The sequence below is a fragment of the Peromyscus eremicus genome, chromosome 9 (genome assembly GCF_949786415.1).
Source record: "Peromyscus eremicus chromosome 9, PerEre_H2_v1, whole genome shotgun sequence".
In the NCBI taxonomy this organism is placed as follows: domain Eukaryota; kingdom Metazoa; phylum Chordata; class Mammalia; order Rodentia; family Cricetidae; genus Peromyscus; species Peromyscus eremicus.
This window is the reverse complement of record NC_081425.1, coordinates 24,630,010-24,650,733: the sequence shown is the minus strand read 5'-3', so window position 1 is coordinate 24,650,733 and position 20,724 is coordinate 24,630,010. Positions and strand designations below refer to the sequence as shown.

The 20,724-nt window shown below is 39.1% G+C and overlaps 1 protein-coding gene across 1 annotated transcript in view; it reads left to right on the top strand.

The window, feature by feature from the left end:
- The window catches only part of Pibf1 (progesterone immunomodulatory binding factor 1), a 182,651-nt gene that overhangs the window by 23,942 nt on the left and 137,985 nt on the right, over positions 1-20,724 (top strand). The window contains exons 5-8 of the mRNA XM_059273267.1: positions 9,558-9,691; positions 12,281-12,389; positions 12,645-12,826; positions 16,200-16,325. Of these exons, the coding sequence (XP_059129250.1) occupies positions 9,558-9,691; positions 12,281-12,389; positions 12,645-12,826; positions 16,200-16,325 (551 nt within the window). The remainder of the gene's footprint in view (positions 1-9,557; positions 9,692-12,280; positions 12,390-12,644; positions 12,827-16,199; positions 16,326-20,724) is intronic.

Below are 20,724 nucleotides of genomic sequence, written 5' to 3'. Positions count from 1 at the left end.
TTTGATAGCTTTATTTGCTTTGTGATTCTGTGTATTTTCAAATAAGCTTTTAGAAATAATACTCTCAAAAGATGTCTGCAAAAAGTACAAGAATGCTAGTGGAATCCATATTAAAAAAAAATAACTTCAAGAATCCCTTATTTCATGTTGTTATCAACAAGCTTTAAGTGAATGTGAATGTGAGACTTACGGGGATCTTGTTGACCTGAAATCTGATGCACTTATTTTGGTAGAAAACAAAGGTGGCTTATCTTTAACACACTTCAGGATATTCATGTCCCAGTGTACGCCAGCCCATAGTCCACCTGAACAGTCAAGCTCTGGACTCAGCTGTCACTGCCACCTGCAGCCAGTTACACTCAAGCTGATTAAAGTCAGTTGGTCTGCCTCACGAGCTACAGCTGGTTGGTCATCAATGTATTGCGTATTCCACTTTAGACCATTTCTCTCATTGCAGAAAGTTTTATTGGGTAGCATTGTTCTAGATGTCAGGGTAAACTCCTTAGCAAGACATAGGAACCCAAAAGCTTTAGACAGAAGGATCAAAAAGATTCCACATATAAAGCTTGATATTTAAAGTATAAATTGGGGAGATATTTGGAACACAGATAATAAAATATAATGCCAGTACCATTTTTAAATGCTCTTACAATAAGAACTAGACAAAAATAGATAAAGACATAAAGCGTTTCACAAGAAGTAAACTCCACATGTCCAGATGCTGCAACTTAAAGATGTCTTAATTTGCTTTCTGTTGCTATGACAAAACACTGACCAAAAACAACTTGGGGAAGAAAGGCTTCATTTGGCTTACACTTTCTCCAGATCTCAGGATAGGAACTGAAGTAGAGACCACAGAGGAGTGCTACTTACTGGCTTGCTTCCCAGGGGTCTCTCAGTTTGCTTTCTTACACAGCCTGGAACCACCTGCCCAGGGGTAGCAGTGCCCATAGTGAGCTGAGCCCTCCTACATCGAGCATTAATCAAGAAAATAGGCCAGTCTGCTGGGGACAGTTTCCAACTGAAGCTCCACCTCTTCCCAATGACTGCAGTTTGTGTCAAGCCAACAAAAACTAAAGAGCACACTAATGTTTTGAGAAATACAGTTAAAGTAACGATGAGAACTGAGGCTGTAAAAAGACAGAGATCCAGTAACTGATGTGAATGTAACTAAAACTATAAACCATTTCTGGTGAGAATGTGAACTGATGCGGTCTATTGGACAGATAGCCAGCCATACTGACTAAAATGGAAAACAAGCATCCTTCAAGAGAGGGACTCCACTGTTGTGTCTGTGTGCCATGAAGTACCAGTCTGTAGCATTATGGGTTAACAAGGTTTACTGTGGCATTCTTTGTACAACATGGAGGAGGAAGAGGCCAAAAACAAAGAAAAAGCCATCAATACAGTAGCAAGGAAATGGTTACATAAGCTGTGGTACAGGCTCCACCATGAAATGTTATGCAACCTCAAACATGAATACACTAGAGAGCATTAGGATTTCCACATGTATGGTTAAAAGCTTTAAAAAAAAAAAACAAAAAACTTGCCTGTTCTATTTTGTTGCTGTTGTTGTTCTTAAGGGGAGAAATAACCACTTTTGCCTTTGTGAGTCTAAAAGTATGTGTGAGTATCAACATGGAGAGACACCTGTTTGTTGTTCTAAGAATGGGGGTCAGAGGGAAGGAGAAGAAGAATTTTCTCTTTTTATTAAATTTTTTTAAATCCTTACCTTAAATTCCATGTACTTGATAACTCTCATATATGTGTATAGTCATTTTATTATGTAAACCATGTTAGTGTATGTTTAAAGACATTAAATGAAAGAATCAATATATAATTAAGACAGTTTACTAGCAAAACAGAAATGACTCCACATGCTGATGACAAGTCATCTGTCATTGCTCCAGATGTTCTCATGTGCTTCAAAAAGTTCCAAACAAAGTAAAGTGAAAACCATGGTGTCTACTCCCATCAATGGATCAACTTAATTTTTTTTCCTGCCTATACTTGTTGATACTTTTAATGCTAGTCTCAATGACTCAAAAGGCAAAGAAGGCCTGAAAAGCCATACTTTGGTTGCATTGATATGCTCACATTCTTTGATTGATATATCTGATGAAAGTGTCCTTTTTCATCTAGGTTATTTTTCCTTTAAAAATGTCTTCAACTTTAAACTAATAATATATTTCTTAAAGAACTTACCAAGGACAAAGAGTAGACTCTGGCAGCAGAGCAGACCCTTGGTAGGAAGGGCAGTCTATGCCAGTCAAAGATGAGTTAGGTTCCTTGTTCTTCTCATGATTAATTGTTTCAATTAAAGTATTGATCATGTGACACTCATGGGAATTCTGAGAAATGAATTCTCACTTGCCTGAAACAGTTAAAATGTATTTTGTCCTTCACACTAAATGTCTTTCTGATGTAAACTGCTTCTGCCTGGAATCACTAACCTCAGGGCAGTTTGGACAGTATCATCTTCCCAGCCTCCTTAGTTGCTCTGTCTTGTACAGCGCGGAGAGTACTTCAGTTGTTGCCCGTTTATTTGGACACACAGGTTGCCACTTCCTTTTCGTTTTGCATGATGTGAGGGACTGCAGATTTGCCCAGATGCCGAGAAATGCATTATCTCCTGGCTAATTGCCCTTTGGTTGCACGGCTGCTGTTGAAATGTGCCTGTTTCACTTCATCGCTGAGTACCTCTCACTTCTCATAGGAACATTTAGACTTGATGTCACTCTACCAAATGATTTTCTGTTAGTTAGGTTTGCTCTTAAAACAGGGTCTATCTATGTAGTCTAGCCTGGCCTTGAACTTATTCCTGCCACAGCCTCCCAAGGGCTGGGATTGCAGTTGTGTACCACATTAAAGTGTCAAAAGATTTTTTTAAAATGTGTTCAAGAAATAATCATAGTGATTGTTTTAAGAGGGAGAGTTCAAAATTAACTTTATGTACATGTGATATTTGAAGCCATGAAACCTATAATTAAAATTGAATTTGAGCAATAAATAAAATTAACTTCTGTTGAGTGGTTTTATAGTTACTAAGTTCAAAATAGATCCTTCAAAAAATAACTTGAAATTAGGAAAAGGAAAAACTATGTGTGATTTCAAGACCCTAGATTCTAAATCTGGAATCCTGTACAAAGCATTCAGCCCTTCTAGGTTTCTTTACCTTGTTTTGTTTCATTTTTAATTTCTTAGGTTTATGTGTTTCATCATGGCGTTTTTTGTACAAGGGTGTCATTACGTTTTGTTCCTTCATTCCCTACCACCATGATCCCTCCTGTCTTCCAGCCGGTCGGTCCCTTTCTTCCTCAGGTGAATACCTGCATCTACTTTCCAGTCACTTGTTCCGTTAGCCTGTTTCCCACTCTCTCGGAGCTCTTTCTTTACCTCTGATGATCTCTTTCCTAGTTTTGTGACATACACACCCCCACACATATGAATACAATCACACACACACACACACACACACACACAATTTCAATTCTACATATTAAGAAAAAACATGTAATATTTGTCTTTTGGGATATAACTTTATTCAATTAACATTCATTTATAATTATACTCCTCTTGCCATTTCGTGAAATTCCATTATGTATAAGCATGTGTCCTATTTTCTCTATTTATCTGTGACATCGAAACAGGTTCCGTTTCCTGACTGCTGTGAATAGTGAAGCAATGAACGTGAATGTTCAAGAGCCCCTCCGGTGTGTTGTCATGCCCTTGTCTTGAAAATGAGATTTTAGTAGGTTATCGCCAGTGTATTTTTCATCTCTGAAATGCTGAGTATTTAAAAATACCTGCTGTTTGGAATCAAGAAAAATGGATGGTGGGGATGCATCATATTACAATGAAAAATCCAGTAGTTGATAACTTAGACAAAGAAAACACTGTAGGGCAAGACTTTTCTCAGTGTCTTGGGTCAAATAAACAGTAGGGAAATATATAAAGAAAAATGTTTTTCTTCATGAGCCCCTACACATAACTCCCTATCCATTCCTATACATGCAATTTCTGCCCAGGTAATATTTCCCCATTGAAGCCTCTTTTTAAAAGCTCATGAAACATAAAGAAATTGAAATGATGCAGCTCAATTTTTCCTGAAGCAAACCTTACCCATTTAAGAACAGATCAGGAAATAGAAATTTCCTTCATAATGCCTCTCCAAAACACACACCACAGGCACACCACACACACTCACACACCGCACATGCACCATATATGTTACATACAATATTATTGCTTAAGAGGTGATATTTAATCTTGAAAATTGGCTGGAAAACTAGGATTTGTTAGGCACATTAATTTTGAAGTCAGTGTGTCCATGTTTGAGATACCTCTTTTAAATGCTAGGACTGTAGAGTCCATCTTTTATAATCGGTTTACTCTACATATTTCTAGTGCAATGACTAGGGCCACTGGGTATACAGAGTCAGACGGGTCCTTACGGAGCTCAAGGTCATATGTGGGTACAGGGAAGGAGAGGGTCATAGATAAGACAAGAAAACATACAGTTATAATTACAGATATAATATTTTCTACAGGAGATAGCAAACAACTTAAGCGAAAAAGACTATAGCATTAACCCCAGCAGTCAGAAATTTGTTTTCTTCCAGGTACAGAGCTGTCAAGTAGGGACGGTTTTGGTGCCTCAGACTGTGCTTATTTTCTCAAGTCAAAAGAGAAATTGATGCGTGGCTATTGATTCACTTACTGTTATCTAGAAATTTCCAGTTTGAAAGGGGTAGTAAATGCAAAGTTTGGGTCTACTTCTTTATGTATGAAAAGATTTACTTTTTTTTTTTTTTTTTTTTGCATATCTTTCTTTCTTTTTTCTTTTTTCCTGAGACAAAGTTTCTCTGTGTTGCTTTGCGCCTTTCCTGGAACTCATTTTGTAGCCCAGGCTGGCCTCGAACTCACAAAGATCCGCCTGCCTCTGTCTCCTGAATGCTGGGATTAAAGGCGTGCGCCACCACTACCTGGCATCTCTTTCAATCTATATGATGTCCCGTCTTGCTTCTTTTCCGAAAACGTTACTTACAAACCTTCTGTAGTAGGTGCTAGGATTATGAGGAACTTTCTCACTCCTTGGCTTATTTTGTGGGAGGCAAAGAATGGCAGCTCATAGCACATGAAGTCCACTTTCTAACAGTGAGAGAACATAAAGTAGACATCTTCACTCAAGAGTTGGGGCTCAGTATCTTCCCACAGAAGACAGAGAAGAAAGAAGTAGAGGATACAAAATAGTCCAGTGCCTTTTTTGCCTTATCCACAAAATTCTACAGCCATAAAGTTTGGTTCATTTTTGAGACAATACACTATTTTCCGTTTTCCAGCGCTATGCATTACTCTTTGTTTAATATGGAAATGAGGTCTGGCCACATCACCCAGGCTGATCTGAACCTTGAAGTCCAGCTGCCTCAGCCTCACAAGTCCTGGGCTCACGAACTGTACCAACATAGCCAGCTCTTCCCTGTAGTTCTCAGAGTAACAAAGCAGATCCCTACCCCACAGTACATAGATTACAACTTTAAGGGGAGATTTTTTTAAACTTTCTATATTGAAAAAAATTTTATACATTGTATTGTTCATTTTTTTTTCCTCAATTCCTCCCAGATTCTCCCCAACTGCCTACCCATCCAACTTTGTCCCCGCTTAAAAAGTCAACAGGGAAAAAAAAAAAAAAAAAAAAAAAAAAAAAAAGAAACACATACACAAAATCCCACAAAAATGGACCTCAAAATAAGCAAAAGACCAAAATATTAAAAAAATGCCCAAAGAGGCAAAATGAGACAAAAAGTCTGCAAAAATACTATTGAGTTTATTTTTGTTGGTCATCTACTCCCAGGAATGGAGCATGCCCTGAAGTGTGGTTAATAGACCCAGTGAGACTTCATTGGAATAAAACTCTAATTTCCTTTTCCATTGCTTATTAATTGCAGAGAGCTTCTTGGTTAGGGATGAGAGCCCACCTCCCCATCTCAGTGCTGGGACCCCATCTGGCTTGAACCTGTGCAGGCCCTGTGCATGACGCACAGTCTCTGTGACTCCATATGTGCAAACGTCCTGTTGTGTCTGGAAGAGACTGTTTGGTTAGAGTCATCCATCACCTCTGGCTCTTACAAATCTTTCTGCCTCCTCCTCTGCATAGATCTAAGGGGACATTTTTTACTTGAAAAGTCTTAAGAAATTCTTGATATGAAGTATGTGTTTCTACACTGAACTTCTGGCTATGTTTGTTCATGTGGCATTTATCCTGAAAACAAATAGTATATGTATGTGTGTGTATACACGTATGCAAACTCTTCTCCATGACAGGTGTCTGTATATCACATGTTTAAGAGTCACATTCAAATGTGACTCTCCAGACATTTATGCTTTTATCTCCCTTCCACTGTGTTTTTGTTTTAGATCATTTTCAGTGTTGTGGGTAGAAACTAGAGCTTTGCATGTGCTGGGCATGTGCTGTTTTCCTGAGCTGCACGCCTAGCTCAAGGTCCATAGATTTTTTTTTTTTTTGTACTCCTTTTTACATCCACCTTCCCAGTAGTACCTGCTTCTTTCTTTGCCTATGTGCATCATCTGAACACTCACCCACAGTTCTCAGTTGTGTGCTGCTTTGCCTGTGTGCATCATCTGAACACTCACCCACAGTTCTCAGTTGTGTGCTGCTTTGCCTGTGTGCATCATCTGAACACTCACCCACAGTTCTCAGTTGTGTGCTTCTTTGCCTGTGTGCATCATCTGAACACTCACACACAGTTCTCAGTTGTGTGCTGCTTTGCATGTGTGCATCATCTGAACACTCACACACAGTTCTCAGTTGTGTGCTGCTTTGCATGTGTGTGTATCATCTGAACACTCATCCACAGTTCTTAGTTGTGTGCTTCTTTGCCTGTGTGCATCATCTGAACACTCACCCACAGTTCTCAGTTGTGTGCTTGTAATCATAACAAAATTTCCAATGCATATGATTTAATCAGTCCTGAAATGTATGTTCTTCCTCTTCACTACACTATTCGTTTTCAACCTCTCTCTTGTTGATGACCTTTAATTTTAATTTTCTTTTTATCAAACTAGCCTGAGGCACCTCAGCTTTGTTTGTCTAGCTGAGCATTACTGGAGGAAAATCACATTAGCAGCAATAAGCAACTCAAATTCTTTGTTAGCAGCCTCCCGTGGAGCACCTTTATGCTCTGTTTTTTCCTAGTCCTTTCATTTTCCTTGGAAGCTGTTCCTCCCTGTCTACATATCTCCAACTTTTCAGTTCTCTTTTTTATCAGATCACTGGGTGCTTCATTTCACAAAGAAAATGGAAATCCTCAGATGAAAATTCTTATAGTTCTCTGTCAGGAAGCCTATAAACACATACCTGTACCCATTCTGATTTGTTTGTTTTTACTGGTTTTATTGGGAAGAGGCCCATAAAGGAGTAGAAAATGCATACCTTTAGAAACTGTCTAGGAATAGTCAGGGTTACTATTGCTGTGATGAAACAGGATGACCAAAGTTGGGGAGGGAAATGGTTAATTTTTCTTATGCTTCCACATTACTGTTCATCATTGAAGGAAGTAAGGACAGGAACTCACCCAGGGCAGGAACCTGGAGGCAGGAGCTGATGCAGAGGCCATGGAAGGGTGCTGCTTACTGGCTTGCTCTCCATGGCTTGCTCAGCCTGCTTTCCTATAGAACCCAGGACAACCAGCCCAGGGATGACACCACCCAAAATGGACTGGACCTTCCTCATCAATCACTAAGAAAATGTCCTAGAGGCTTGCCTACAACCCAATCTTATGTAGCCATTTTCTCAACTGAGGTTCTCTCCTCTCAGATGACTCCAATTTGAGTCAAGTGGCATAAAAACTAGCCAGGACAGCAACCAAGTGTGTAATATAACATCATGAAACATAGTGAGGGATAGACTGTGGGCTGTAGTAAATGCTTTTTGATACATTTGTGTACCCACTAAAGAAAAAGAAAAAGACTACTTTGTTGGATATAAAATACCACAAAATGAGATGGGGCTATAGCTCAGTTGGTAGAATACTGGCCTTGTATGCAGGAAGCTCTGGGTTCAGTTCCTAGCGTCACACAAACTGGACATCATGGTAAATGCCTTCTAATCCAAGTAGATTCAGGAGCATCAGAAGTTTAGGCTCACCCTTAGCTAAATAGTGAGTTCATTGCCAGTGAAAGGATATACATGAGACCTTGTCTTAAAATAATAAGAATAAGAATAAGAATAAGAAGAATAATAATGGTGGTGGTGGTGGTGGTGGTGGTGGTGGCTGCAGTTCATGTCTTTGATCCCAGCAGTAGGGAAGCAGAGGCTAGTCTGGTTTACATAGTATATTCCAGGCCAGTCAGGACTATGTAATGAGACCTTGTCTCAAAAAAACAAAACAAAAAAATCACAAAGCAAGGCCATAGTAAGTACTCAGATATGTTTGTTTCAGTGTCCACTTCTCTGTCTTCTGTCCCTACCATTGAATCCTTAAAGAATTTTGCTGCTTTTTCCCTCAGGAGCTCAATACTGTTTGCTGCTTCATCTCCTTAGAGTGCCATTTCCTGTTGTTTCTGACTCACACATCTGCGAACCCTTTGCTTCTTTGATATTCCTTTAGATTTCTTGGACGTCTTATCTTTTGCCCATCCTTTAAATGGTTGTATTCCTCATGTTTATACTCCTCTGGATTATGTCATAGTCTTTGCAGTTATTAAACTACAGATATGTCTGTGATCCTTCAGGAAGTCAAAGCCAAGAGGAAGTAGTATAAACATATTAACACTCATTATGTGTTGTGAATTTTGTAAGCACTTTACATGTATTGTTTGATATAATCTTTACAAGAATTCCATGAGGTAAACACTGATGTTTAGACAAATGTCATACTTTAAGTTACTCACTTCTAGAAACTATAATCTGGAACCTACCTACCTAATCACAGAACTACACCCTCTCCCAAGACAGTGATATGATTAATGGTGTTTAGAGATGAAGCGTTCTTTGGCAGAACTGAATCTTCTTTTAGGATATAGGTATTTAATTGATGTACAGGATGATCCCTGGGAAGTAACACAGCATCCTCAGCTAAATCCTATAATGAGCTCAGTAGCATTCCATTCTCACAAAGAACCCCAGTGTAGGATCCTGGCCGTGATGTTCAACCAAAGCAAAACACTGTTTGCAGATTTCCCACAATTATGTCTTTCAACCAGCTCTTGATAGAAATTTGGAAGCTGCTGATCCAGTGTTTTATGTTTTATGTACCTTATGTTTTCAACAGGGAATAAACTGTGTTACTCATCTTTGTATGTACAGTATCTAGCCCAAACCAGTCCATAGAAGTAATTTAATAGTTTTGGATTTAATTTACAAATAATCTTGTGAATTCAAGATGACCTGTCTTTGAGTAACTAACTATTATAAATAATTTGAACATGTTTTAGTTTAGTTATAAGGTCATTTCATAGCATAATAGAAGAATTCAATACAAAATTTGGTCTCCTATGTTCATTTTGAAATGAGTAATTCTTCCTTTGATTTATAGACATATGAGGAAGATAGAAAAAGCAACTCTGAACTTCAAATTCGATGTCAGCGCTTAGCCTTGGAATTGGCAGACACCAAACAGTTAGTTCAGCAAGGTGATTACCGTCAAGAGAACTACGACAAAGTCAAGAGGTAAAGGTGGCCATGGGGATTGTCGCTGTTAGTGTTCACCACAGCCACCCGAATTTGTACCCCCACATAGTCGTTTCTCCACTTCCTCCTTCAGTGTGTGAAAATATGCAGCTTGGTGGGCATCAGCTGTGGTTTTCTACTGGTGCTTTTTAGTTTATAGAGAAGTTGCCACCACCGTTTTAGATGTAAGAGAAATGGGACCCCTGTAAAATGCTTTGTGTGAGTACTCACTAAGTGTTATTTGATGAATTTCATGTAATGTCAATTTAAGTGTAAGATTAACCAAAGGAGACCAGGTGGCTGTGGTGCACACCTTTAATCCCATCACTTAGAAGACAAAAGCAGGCAGATCTCTGAGTCCAAGGCCAGCCTGGTCCAGAGTTGAGGTCAAGCATAGCCAGCACTACACAGAAACACCGTGTCTCAAAAAACAAAACAACAAGAAAAGATCAACCAAAGGACGATTGTCAACAGTTTAGAGTATGTTAGTACTGTATCTTTGCAGATAGAGTGGATTTATCTTACTTGTTCATTTAGTGTATCTGCTACAGCTAGAATTCTTGAAGTTCAGCAGTCAGTCAATGAATATTAGAATGTTTTAAGTGAATTTACAGAGATTTAGCCAATATATTGGTGCTTCCATTTCCACCTTGACTGTTGTGTGGTATGTAATAGTATTTATCATTATTCTCTAATATGGTAATTATCTGATCTTGAAATTTATGAGAGCTATAGTCAGTGAACTCCTGAATAAAGCTGAATTTTGAAAGAAACATTTTATTTTTAATTAACTTTTTATTAGCATAATTAATAATACATAATAATGGATTTTGTTATGATATTTTCATATACACGTGTATATATATATATAAAACATATTTTGATCATATTCACCCCTTACCACCCTTGTTGTCTCCCTCCCACTCCCACTGAACCTCCTTTCCCTCCAACTTATTCCCTAAGAAGCATTTTAAAATGAAGTAGTTTCAGATGGTAAGATACTTACAATTGATATTTTGATTTCATATTTTCCTCTCTATATCTACAGAAATGGTAAATAAAATGAGAAAAATTATAATCATCAGAATAATCCACAGCTCCCTGACTTATTCATCAGTAAATGAAACAAGTGTAGTTGATAATTATCAAGGCTGCATAATAGAATCATGGATATTCATTATAGTATCTCTATTTTTTAATGTTTCTATTTTTTATAATAAAAAACTAGAAAGAAAAATATAACCTGATTAAAAAGTATAAGCACTTCTGTATGTTAAAAATAGGACAGTAAAAAAACGGGGATGGGGGGGAGGGTTTCAACTAAACCTTGGGTTCGTGAATAAGTTAAAAACAAATTGTAGACAAGCCATGTATGGTGGCAACATACGTGTAATCCCAGCCGGCCTTTGAGAGGCTGAAGTAGGGAGATGATGAGTTCTTGAGTGCAGTGTGGGCTCTCACAAAAGTCCTGATTCAAATACCAAGCCTGGTACTATATGTAGCTCACTGGGAGAGCACTGTGACCCCGGGTTCGGCTTGTCCTTCTCTTTTTATTCTGTGTAGTGCTGGTGGCTGAACCTACAAGGGCGTGCTAACACTAAATGAGGAAAGAAGATCTGAACAGTACCATTTCAACTAATAAACATATGAGTATGTCAGGATGGCTGCTTTATAGCCTCATTAATCATATTTTATTCTGAATCATCAATGGAATCTGCAGCCTCGGGTAAAATCTGTCAGAGAATAGGATGTATCTTTCATCTACGTGGCATATTGAAAAGCAAGGGAAAAGAAAACAATTCTCCTGTGGCAGTGCAGGAGTGCATGGAGTAAAGTCCCGAGGCTGTTGTGACTAGGGAAGAGGAGTTGGGAGCAAAAGTATTGCTCTGCTCGGTTTTAAAGATGTCCGTTGAGGGGTTCGACCCGTTGAGGGGTTCGGCCCGTTGAGGGGTTCGGCCCGTTCGTAGTTTCGCTGTTCTGGGAGAGAGCTAGTCCGAAGGAGAAACCTAAAATACCTGGCTTAATCGTAAGCACTGTGGGAAGGAAACGGTGCCCTGAAAGCCTGCTGTGTGTTGCTGTGCAGTGCCAGTTAAAAATTATGGTGGATTTTTGACCCTAATAAAGCCTGAAGCTATATTTCAATTCTTTCTTTTTTTTTTTTTTTTAAACTGTTTAAAAGCTTTAACTTGAAGGTAAGAGTGGAGCCCTGTGAGATAGCTCATGCTTGTAGTCACAGCATGGGAAAACTACGACAGGAGGATTGGTATGAGTTGTTGGCTAGTGTGGACTAAGTGAGACCATGTCTGAAACGACAACAGCACCAACCAAAACCTAAACGGTGGTGGAGAAGAATAAAATTGAACCTTAGAAAGAACTGTGTCATTTACGGCTTAGTGTAGTTTATGCATGTATGTAACACTAACTCTAAATGTGCATAGTTACTGACCTGAACATGGTCTTGAACCTTCAGAATTTGAAAAGTAGACACACAAAAGCCCCACTGTTCTGGTCAGCTTCTTGCCACTCAGCCCCTTTCAACTGTGAAAGAGGTTTCTGTATTTACATGTGTATTTGATTTTATTTTCATAGTGAGCGTGATGCTCTTGAACAGGAAGTCCTTGAGGTTAGAAGAAAACATGAAATACTTGAAGCCTCTCACATCGCTCAGGCTAAAGAAAGAAGTGAATTATCAAAAGAGGTAAGCTCCCAAGTTGACTCATTCATGATAATTATACATTAACTGACAAATAGCCCAGGGTAAAATTATGGGAGAAATCATCGTTTTCTCCTTTTTATGTAGTTACCAGGAAGAGAGGAAAACTTAGCAGGCAGTTTTGTGTAAAGAAGGCTAAGGTTTTCACTTTTTAAAGCAGAGTGTTTCTGTGACCCACACAGTGGAAGCCAACCTTGGGAAGTAACACCTCACTCTGGGCGTGTCTCTGAATCTCTCTAGGTCACCACCTTACAGCAGACAGTCACCCTCCTGCAGAAGGATAAGGAGTACCTCAATCGCCAAAACATGGAGCTCAGTGTCCGCTGTGCCCACGAAGAGGACCGCCTGGAAAGGCTGCAACTGCAGCTGGAAGAGACCAAAAAGGCTAGAGAAGACATGTATGAAAAATACGTGTCATCCAGGCAAGACTCGTTACTTTCCTTGTAATAGATGTAAATGAGCACTCCGGGTGAGTGAGAGTTCGTTTGTGGGAACGTGAGCGGTTTGAGGTCTACAGGTCCTTTTCATTTTGTCTCCTTTCTGAGTTTTCTTTTCTAGTTGACCTTTTATAGATATTGTGGTTTTCCAGTCACCACAAAGGCCTATTTCCCTTCTTTTAGTTAAAAACATTTAATTATCATATATTTATTAATATAAAAATCACGGGCTTATAATTTCCTATGTGTACATTTTGTGCTGTGTTCATATTCACCACTTCCTCTCGTGTCTCTCCTCCCACTCGTTCCAAGTATCCCCACTTTTACTTCACCCCTCATACATAGTTCCTTAACATAGATTCTACATGTGAGAAAACACAAAAGGGCTTGTTTTTTGAATCTGGCTCTTTTTCACTTAATGTGATCTCCAGTTTTACACAGTTTACTGCAAATGCTAGAATTTCATTCTCTCTTATTTTCAGTGACCAAAATATATTTACAAATATACCACTCTTTCTTTATTTTATTATTGTGTGTGGGGTGGGTGGGGTGGGTGGTATGCCTGTACCACAGGGCATGTGTGGAGGGGGTTTGAGGACAACTTTGAGGAGTCAGTTCTCCTCTCTGGGATCTAGGGTGCAGATCAAGCTTGCACAACAAGCCCTTTTACCTGCTGAGTCATTTCATTGACCCATCTCATTTTCTTTATCCATTCACCTATTGATGCATACGTAGGCTGAGTCCGTATCTTGATCACTGGGACTAGTGTCAGAATAACCACAGATGTACAGCTGTGTATGTAGTATGCTGTCTTAGAATCCAGAGTGGGATAGCTGCATCAGATGGGGGTGTTCTTTTCAGTTTCTAGACTGATTCCCACAGTGGCTGCATTAATTTACACTACCACACCTATGTAAGTGTTCCTTGTCTACTCAACTCCCACCCACAATTCTTGCTAGGATTTTTGTCTCTTGGTTTTTCATGACTGGAAAGAGGTAGAAGCTTGATACAGTTTTAATTTACAATTCCCTGATGGCCAGGGTGGTTGAGTATCTTTCATATATTTATTGGCCACTTGTACTTCTTTTGAAAACTGTTAGGTTGAATCATTGCTTGGATTTTTTTTCTTTAATTTGTATAGTTTTTTGGGTTTTGTTTTTTTTTTTTACAGATTCTAGATATTAATTCCCCATCAACTGTATAGATGACAAATTCATCTACTTGGTGGGCTTTCTTTTCACAGTTAATTGTTTCCTTTGCTGTGTAGGAGCTTTTTAATTGCATGTGATCCTGTTTGTCAGTTCTTTTTATTTTCTGGATTATTGGAGCTCTTTTCAGAAATCATGGCCTATGTCTATATTTAGAAGCATTTTCACCATATTTTCCTGTAGTAGTTTCAAAGTTCTGTGCCTTACATTAAATCTTTATCAAACTTCAGTTGCTTTTTGTGCCATTAGATAAGAGCCTGGTTTCACTCTACCTATGAAAATCCAGTTTCCCACCACCATTTGTTAAAAAGATAAGCCCATTTCTTTTCGGGAGGATATGTGTGTATAATTTATTTTCTTTCAGTTTTTTTTAAACTTATTATTGTGTGTATGCAGACGTTGTTGGCCTTGTGGCCTTCATGTGGCAGTTAGAGGACAACTTTCAGGAGTCAGTCTGTCCTTCTATTATGAGTTCTAGGGACAGAACTCAGGTTGTGTGCCTTGTGTAGTAAGTACCTTTACCTGCTGAGTCCCACTGACAGCCCATAACTTATTTGTTCAACAATATTTTTAATGTCCTATTGCTGGGTGGAAAGAATAATTCAGTGGTTGAGTACTTCTTAACATACACAAAGCCCTGGGTTTAGTTCTAAGAACTTCAAAGAAAAGTGTTCTGTGACCCTGTGGCTAAGATTTCTTATTAGTAGTTTTGGAAAGTCTGAAAGCATCTATAGAAATACCATTTTGAAGAAAGTCTAAGCATACTTGGGATTTTCCTGATGAAATATGAAAGAAGAATGAGAAGGTACTTATCGTATGTTTTCAAATCACGGGTCTTAGGCTCAGGCTCCCTGCATCTCAAGTCTACCTTCTCTCTTCTATTAAATATGTATATACTGTAGAGTTCTTTTATACTAATAGCCTTCAAAATCCTTGGGCTTTTTATATTCATCAGCATGCCAAAAACTAAAAAAGTTAAAATTTGGTGAGGGAGAGATGGCTCAGCAGTTAAGGGCACTGTTGTGGAATATTGTTTTAACCAGGTAAAGATGTGTTACATTTGTTTATGCTGCATTTGTTTAATGATGTAAAGATGTGTTCCATTTGTTTCACCTTGCCTGCCTAAGGCACTGATTGGTCTAATAAAGAGCTGAACAGCCAATAGCTGGGCAGAGAAAGGACAGGCGGGGCTGGCAGGTAGAGAGAATAAATAGGAGGAGAAATCTAGGCTCAAAAAGATGGAGAAAAGAAGAAGAGAATGAGGGAGAAAGAGAGGGAGAGGCCCAGGGTCAGAAGCCAGACCCAAGAAGCAGTGAAAGTAAGATATGCAGAAAGAAAGGAGGTAAAAAGTCTCAAGGAGAAAGGTAGATGAAGAGAAAAGGGTTAATTTAAGTTAAAAGAAGTTAGCTAAGATAAGGCTGAGCATTCATAACTAAAAAGAAATCTCTGTGTCCTGATTTGGGAGATGGTTGGTGGCCCAGAAAGAAAAAGCCTGCTACAGAGCGAGTGCTGGCTGCCCTTCCAAAGAAGCTGGGTTCAGTTTCCAGCACCACATTATGTCTGTAAGGCCAGTCTCCAGGGATCTGACACCATTTTCTGGCCTTCGTGAGTACTACATGCACATGGTGCACATATATGCAGGCAGAACATCCATCACATAAGAAGAAAGTAAAAACTTTTCAAGTTAAAATTTTGCCTTTCACAGTTCAGCATTTCTGACTTTCCCCAGCCTGTTTATTTTGGTGGGTGTGTGCCGTGCTTGCTACTAGTGCCCCATGTAATACTTTGACTTTACCTTTCAAAAAAAGAAAATTCATGTGTGGCTCTGTTTGCTGTGCAGAAAAAGAAATGTTTTCTAAAGTCAGAACGATCTGGGTATTACATTTTTATTCTTTGTCTCAACATGCAACATCTATGTGCATCAGTCTTCAGGCCTCGGCCCTGAGCATTGGAATGACATTGAAGATGCACACCCAGCAGGATTACTGATATCTATCTTAGTAATTAATGAAGCCTATGGAGCAGCAGTGATGTGTCCAAAGCCTGGGTTTTCTAAACATACTCTAAATGCATGTTCCATATAAAATAATGAACTCTTTCCTGGAGAACAATGGTCTACTTTTTCATGACTATTCCTTTTGTCTTCGCAGAGACCATTATAAAACAGAATATGAGAATAAACTACATGATGAACTGGAACAAATCAAACTGAAAACTAATCTGGAAATTGATCAGCTTCGAAATGCCTCTAGGGAAATGTATGAACGAGAAAACAGGTGAGAGAGAGAGAGAGAGAGAGAGAGAGAGAGAGAGAGAACATGACTGAGCAAGTTATATTTTTCTTTGTTTGGAGATTATAAGAATTTTACTGAAATTAAATGCCAATTCATTGGCATGAAAATGAAAATCTGAGATGTCTTTTTTAATAGTTGTAAATACAAATGAGAATGTTAAATTCTGTAATCTTTGATAACTAATTACAGCAGAGCTTATTCTACTGCAGGTCTTTTTTACTGGATAATGTGTCTGTTTCCTGTTACCTTAGTTCAGACCAAAGACAAGAGTAAGAGAACGTTTAGAAGGTACTAAGACAGCAGTAGTTCTGCCAAGCATTTCTCATGGATCTTTGTAAAAACTGGAATAGTAATGTACATTTAACCACTGGTCCTGAAAGATGTTCTATTAGATAACACTGAAGAATAGTTTTATTCATGCAGTTACTTTTGAATGGTTGTGTACTAGGTTCCTCTAGTAATTGGTGGCATTAGAAGAGTGATGGGCGGGGGGTAGGTTGTGGTCGGGATGTAAAATTAATTAATTAATAATTAAAAAGAAGAGTAAATAAATCTACTCATTTCAGTGGCAATTGTTTTCATATATTAACTTTGCAGTTACTGTGACTCTTGAAAGACTTCCTGCCTTCCACCCTGCCCCCTCCTCCCTCCTTCACTTCCTCCCTCCCTCCTTTCACTCATGTGCTCCTGCTTCCAAGGCAAACACTACCAACCAAAGTATCCTCCAGCCCAGATTGGCACAGTGTTTAGGATGGACTCAGCAAGACCTGGTGGGTTAAGGGGTAAGAAGAAGCTGAGAATGCAAATTAGAGTTGTGAAAACATTAGAAACACATAAGGCTTTAGTAGAAACACATGATGAATTTAGTTCCATTGGAAGTATCTGTGGGACATACAAATGGAGTAGTGAATTCAAGTGTCCCGCCTCATCAAGACAACGGTCTGTACATGAGAACTGTGGCATAGATAATATTTCTTTTTATAAATAAGTCCTATTTCGTTTTCTGGCTCACTTCATTTCTGTTACGCATTTGTAGGTTTTTGTTCACCTAATCTTAAAAATGATGTTATCATTTTACAATATTGTACATTGTAGCTTGAGTTTTTATCTTCAGGTCCTACCAAGCCCTGGCAGTCCCGTAGCCCACTTATAAAATAAACATACAGATGCTTATATTACTTATAAACTGTATGGCCATGGCAGGCTTCTAGCTAGCTGTTCTTATATCTTAAATTAACCCATATCTACTAGTCTATAAGTTGTCACGTGGCTTGTGGCTTACCGGTACCTTACATCTCGCTTTTCATGGCAGCGGCTGGCAGCGTCTCTCTAACTCAGCCTTCCTGTTCCCAGAATTCTCTTCTCTGCTTGTCCCACCTATACTTCCTGCCTGGCTACTGGCCAACAGTGTTTTATTTATTAACCAATCAGAGCAACACATTTAACATATAGAACATCCCACAGCAGTACATGATTATGCCTAAACAATCCACATTACTACAAATACTTTGCTATGTAATCACTGTGACTGTTTCCTGATTTTTCATCTAAAAACAAAATAAGAACAAACAACATCGCCTCTCCAAAATAGTAAAAGTAGGATGGCAAAGTTGTGTAGGAAAATAGGCAACGGTCATTTCTCGAAGAAGGAAAGGTGGAGGCAGCTTTGCTTATCCCCAGGGCTGTTCTGGACCCACATTCACAATAAAATGCATGCCATCCATTCAAGCTTCATTTCTGCTCACAAGTCCATCTTGTTGGGAAGTCAAAGCAAGGACCATAAGCAACTACTCACACCCAGAGTTAAGAGCACAAAGAGAATAAAGGTATGTACTTTTAGTGCTCAGCCTTCTTTCTCCACCCTGAAATAGTTCAGCGCCCCAAACTAAGAATGGTGCCTCCCTTTCTGGCAAAGTTACCACATCAATGAAGGCAGTCAGGACAATCTGCCACACTGGGCAACCTGATCTAGACAGCGGCTCCTGGAGACTCTTCCCAAGTGGCTCTAGGCTTTGTCAAGTCGACAATCAAAACTAACCATCATACCACCTAACCAGAAAGGTGATGGGGATTGGACCTAGGTGCTCCATTCAACCAGAGGGTTTTAGATTGATCCATAGATAGTAACACTGTGATAGACAGTTACCACCAGATGGCGCCAAACTGCAGCCCAGTCCCGTGGCCGCACAGGGACACTTCAGTAGCCAGTTGTACAAGCTTGCTTTTGTGTTTACTTCCCAGTAATCGGCCCTGTATTTATGTGACTGGATCTTCATTATGGCAAAACTGAAATGTAGTTATAACTGCTGTCCCCGTCAGTTCTTCACAAGATAAAATAAATAGAGAGTGCTGTGGAAATCTTATAAATAGATGGGTAAAGAAAGGTATAAAAAACAAAATTGGGAAAATGTTTACATACTTCCTTTTGTTTTGAATCTGTGAGTTAACTTTGCTTTGAAGTTGGGTACATAACGTTGTCCTGTATGTTTTATCAGTATGCTGTTAACATTATGAGTTAAAATGTAGCAACTACACTTGCATGTTTAGAGTTACCTTACCTTTCCCTAATAAGCACTTTTAGAAGAGCTGGGCAGTGGTGGCACACACCTTTAATCCCAGCACTCGGGAGGCAGAGCTAGGCGGATCTCTGTGAGTTCGAGGCCAGCCTGGACTACCAAGTGAGTTCCAGGAAAGGCGCAAAGCTAAACAGAGAAACCCTGTCTCGAAAAGCCAAAAAAAAAAAAAAAAAAAAAAAAAAGAAGAGAGTTAAGAAGCTAAGAGTAGAGAAATACCTTGCAAGTTGGGAGACAGAATAAGGGAAACTCAGGTCAGTGTCAAGAATTCTTATGTAAATAACTTCCTTAGTAGGTCTATGTGAGAGCTATGGTCCCTCTTGAGAGTTTAGAAATAAGACATTTTTCCAAAGCAAGGTGCACACTGCAATAACAATACTCAAGAGGCAGAGATAGGAGCATCACAGGTTCCCAGAGCATCTATACCCAAGCCCTTTCTTGGAAAAAAAAAAAAGAGAGAGAGACAGTATTCCGTATTGTAAGAGATTTTGAGCAAAAAGACTAAAATCTTGTCTCTACGACTTACAGCACTTGCTAGTGGGGTGAAGGAGCCACTTCATATCCCTGAGTTTAGTTTCCTCTTTTATAAAAATGAGCTAATCGTAATGCTTCAGAGAGTGGCCCATGAGGTCTAAATTAGATAGTACATGTGAAAAGTGCATTATAAGTTATAAAATATATGTTATGTATGTAAATAGTTATTTTTATACCATTTGTCTATTGTAATAAAAAATTTATATGGCAATTTGAATAAAATTATTACTATTAAAAAGGCTAGCTGATAGCATGAAATTATTACCTTAAAGTCCACTGTTATAAAATGTAGAGGGTCTACACGTGGCTATTTATTTGTTCCCTAAGCAGTTCTGAGAGGTAGTAAAGGGGAAATAAACTCAGGTGGTTGAATTTCTCCAGAACACAAAGCTACCTTTAATGTGAGATGCTCTCCCAAGCACAGCACTGTGGTGATACGGGGTAGGAATTTGTTCGAAGCATTCATTAGGCTCTTCCTGCTGCAGCACAGAATCTGGAAAGTCAACAGCTTCACAGTTGTTTGAAAGGAAGTGCAGAGGAGCACAAAGGAGATGGAAAAATGCTTTTAAGTGTAGTCATTAGTGTGGGATCGCTTTGGTAATTTTATTTCCTTCCCTGTCAGTGCTATCGAGATCACAATGTACTGTCTCCCAGAAGTACTCGAGAAGCCCAGTGACAAACGTGAAATTTCCATAGAATGTTAGTGATACTAAACAGCTTTAAATCTTGAATTTGGATTTGCTTATGGGGGTCAGGTGAATCTATTGAATCCATCCCAGCAGATGAACTTGGAGCTAGATTACAGAGGTGCCATTCCACATTTTAAAAGTGAGTGTCCTCATTAGTGCTCCAGCTAATAAACCTCTCGTTCCTATCTTAGCAGATAATCTCCTTATGAAAAGATTTGACTTTTTCTTCTTCTTTTTTTGGTCTTTTCAACTAGACTTTTGTGAAAGTAGGTGGTTTGCAGGTAACTTGGTATCTTGTGAAGTAGCTGTAGATGGGTTTTGTCGAAGCTCTCTTTTGTTATTACCCCGTACTCCTCGGAGTAGTTCCTCTGGGTGCTTCTTGGCATGATTAATACTTAGGTACTTTGGGTGTGTAGGCTGTCCCACAAATAAGGCTGTCAGTTCCAGTTGCACAGGAGTTTACATGTCCATGCTTTGTACATGGTTCTAGGGTTTGTGGTGCTGAGGAGGTAGGATGGGACTAGGTTGTTATAGTAAAGCCTGCACAGACCTTTCTAACTGATCAGGCTGAGTCTAGAGGATGCC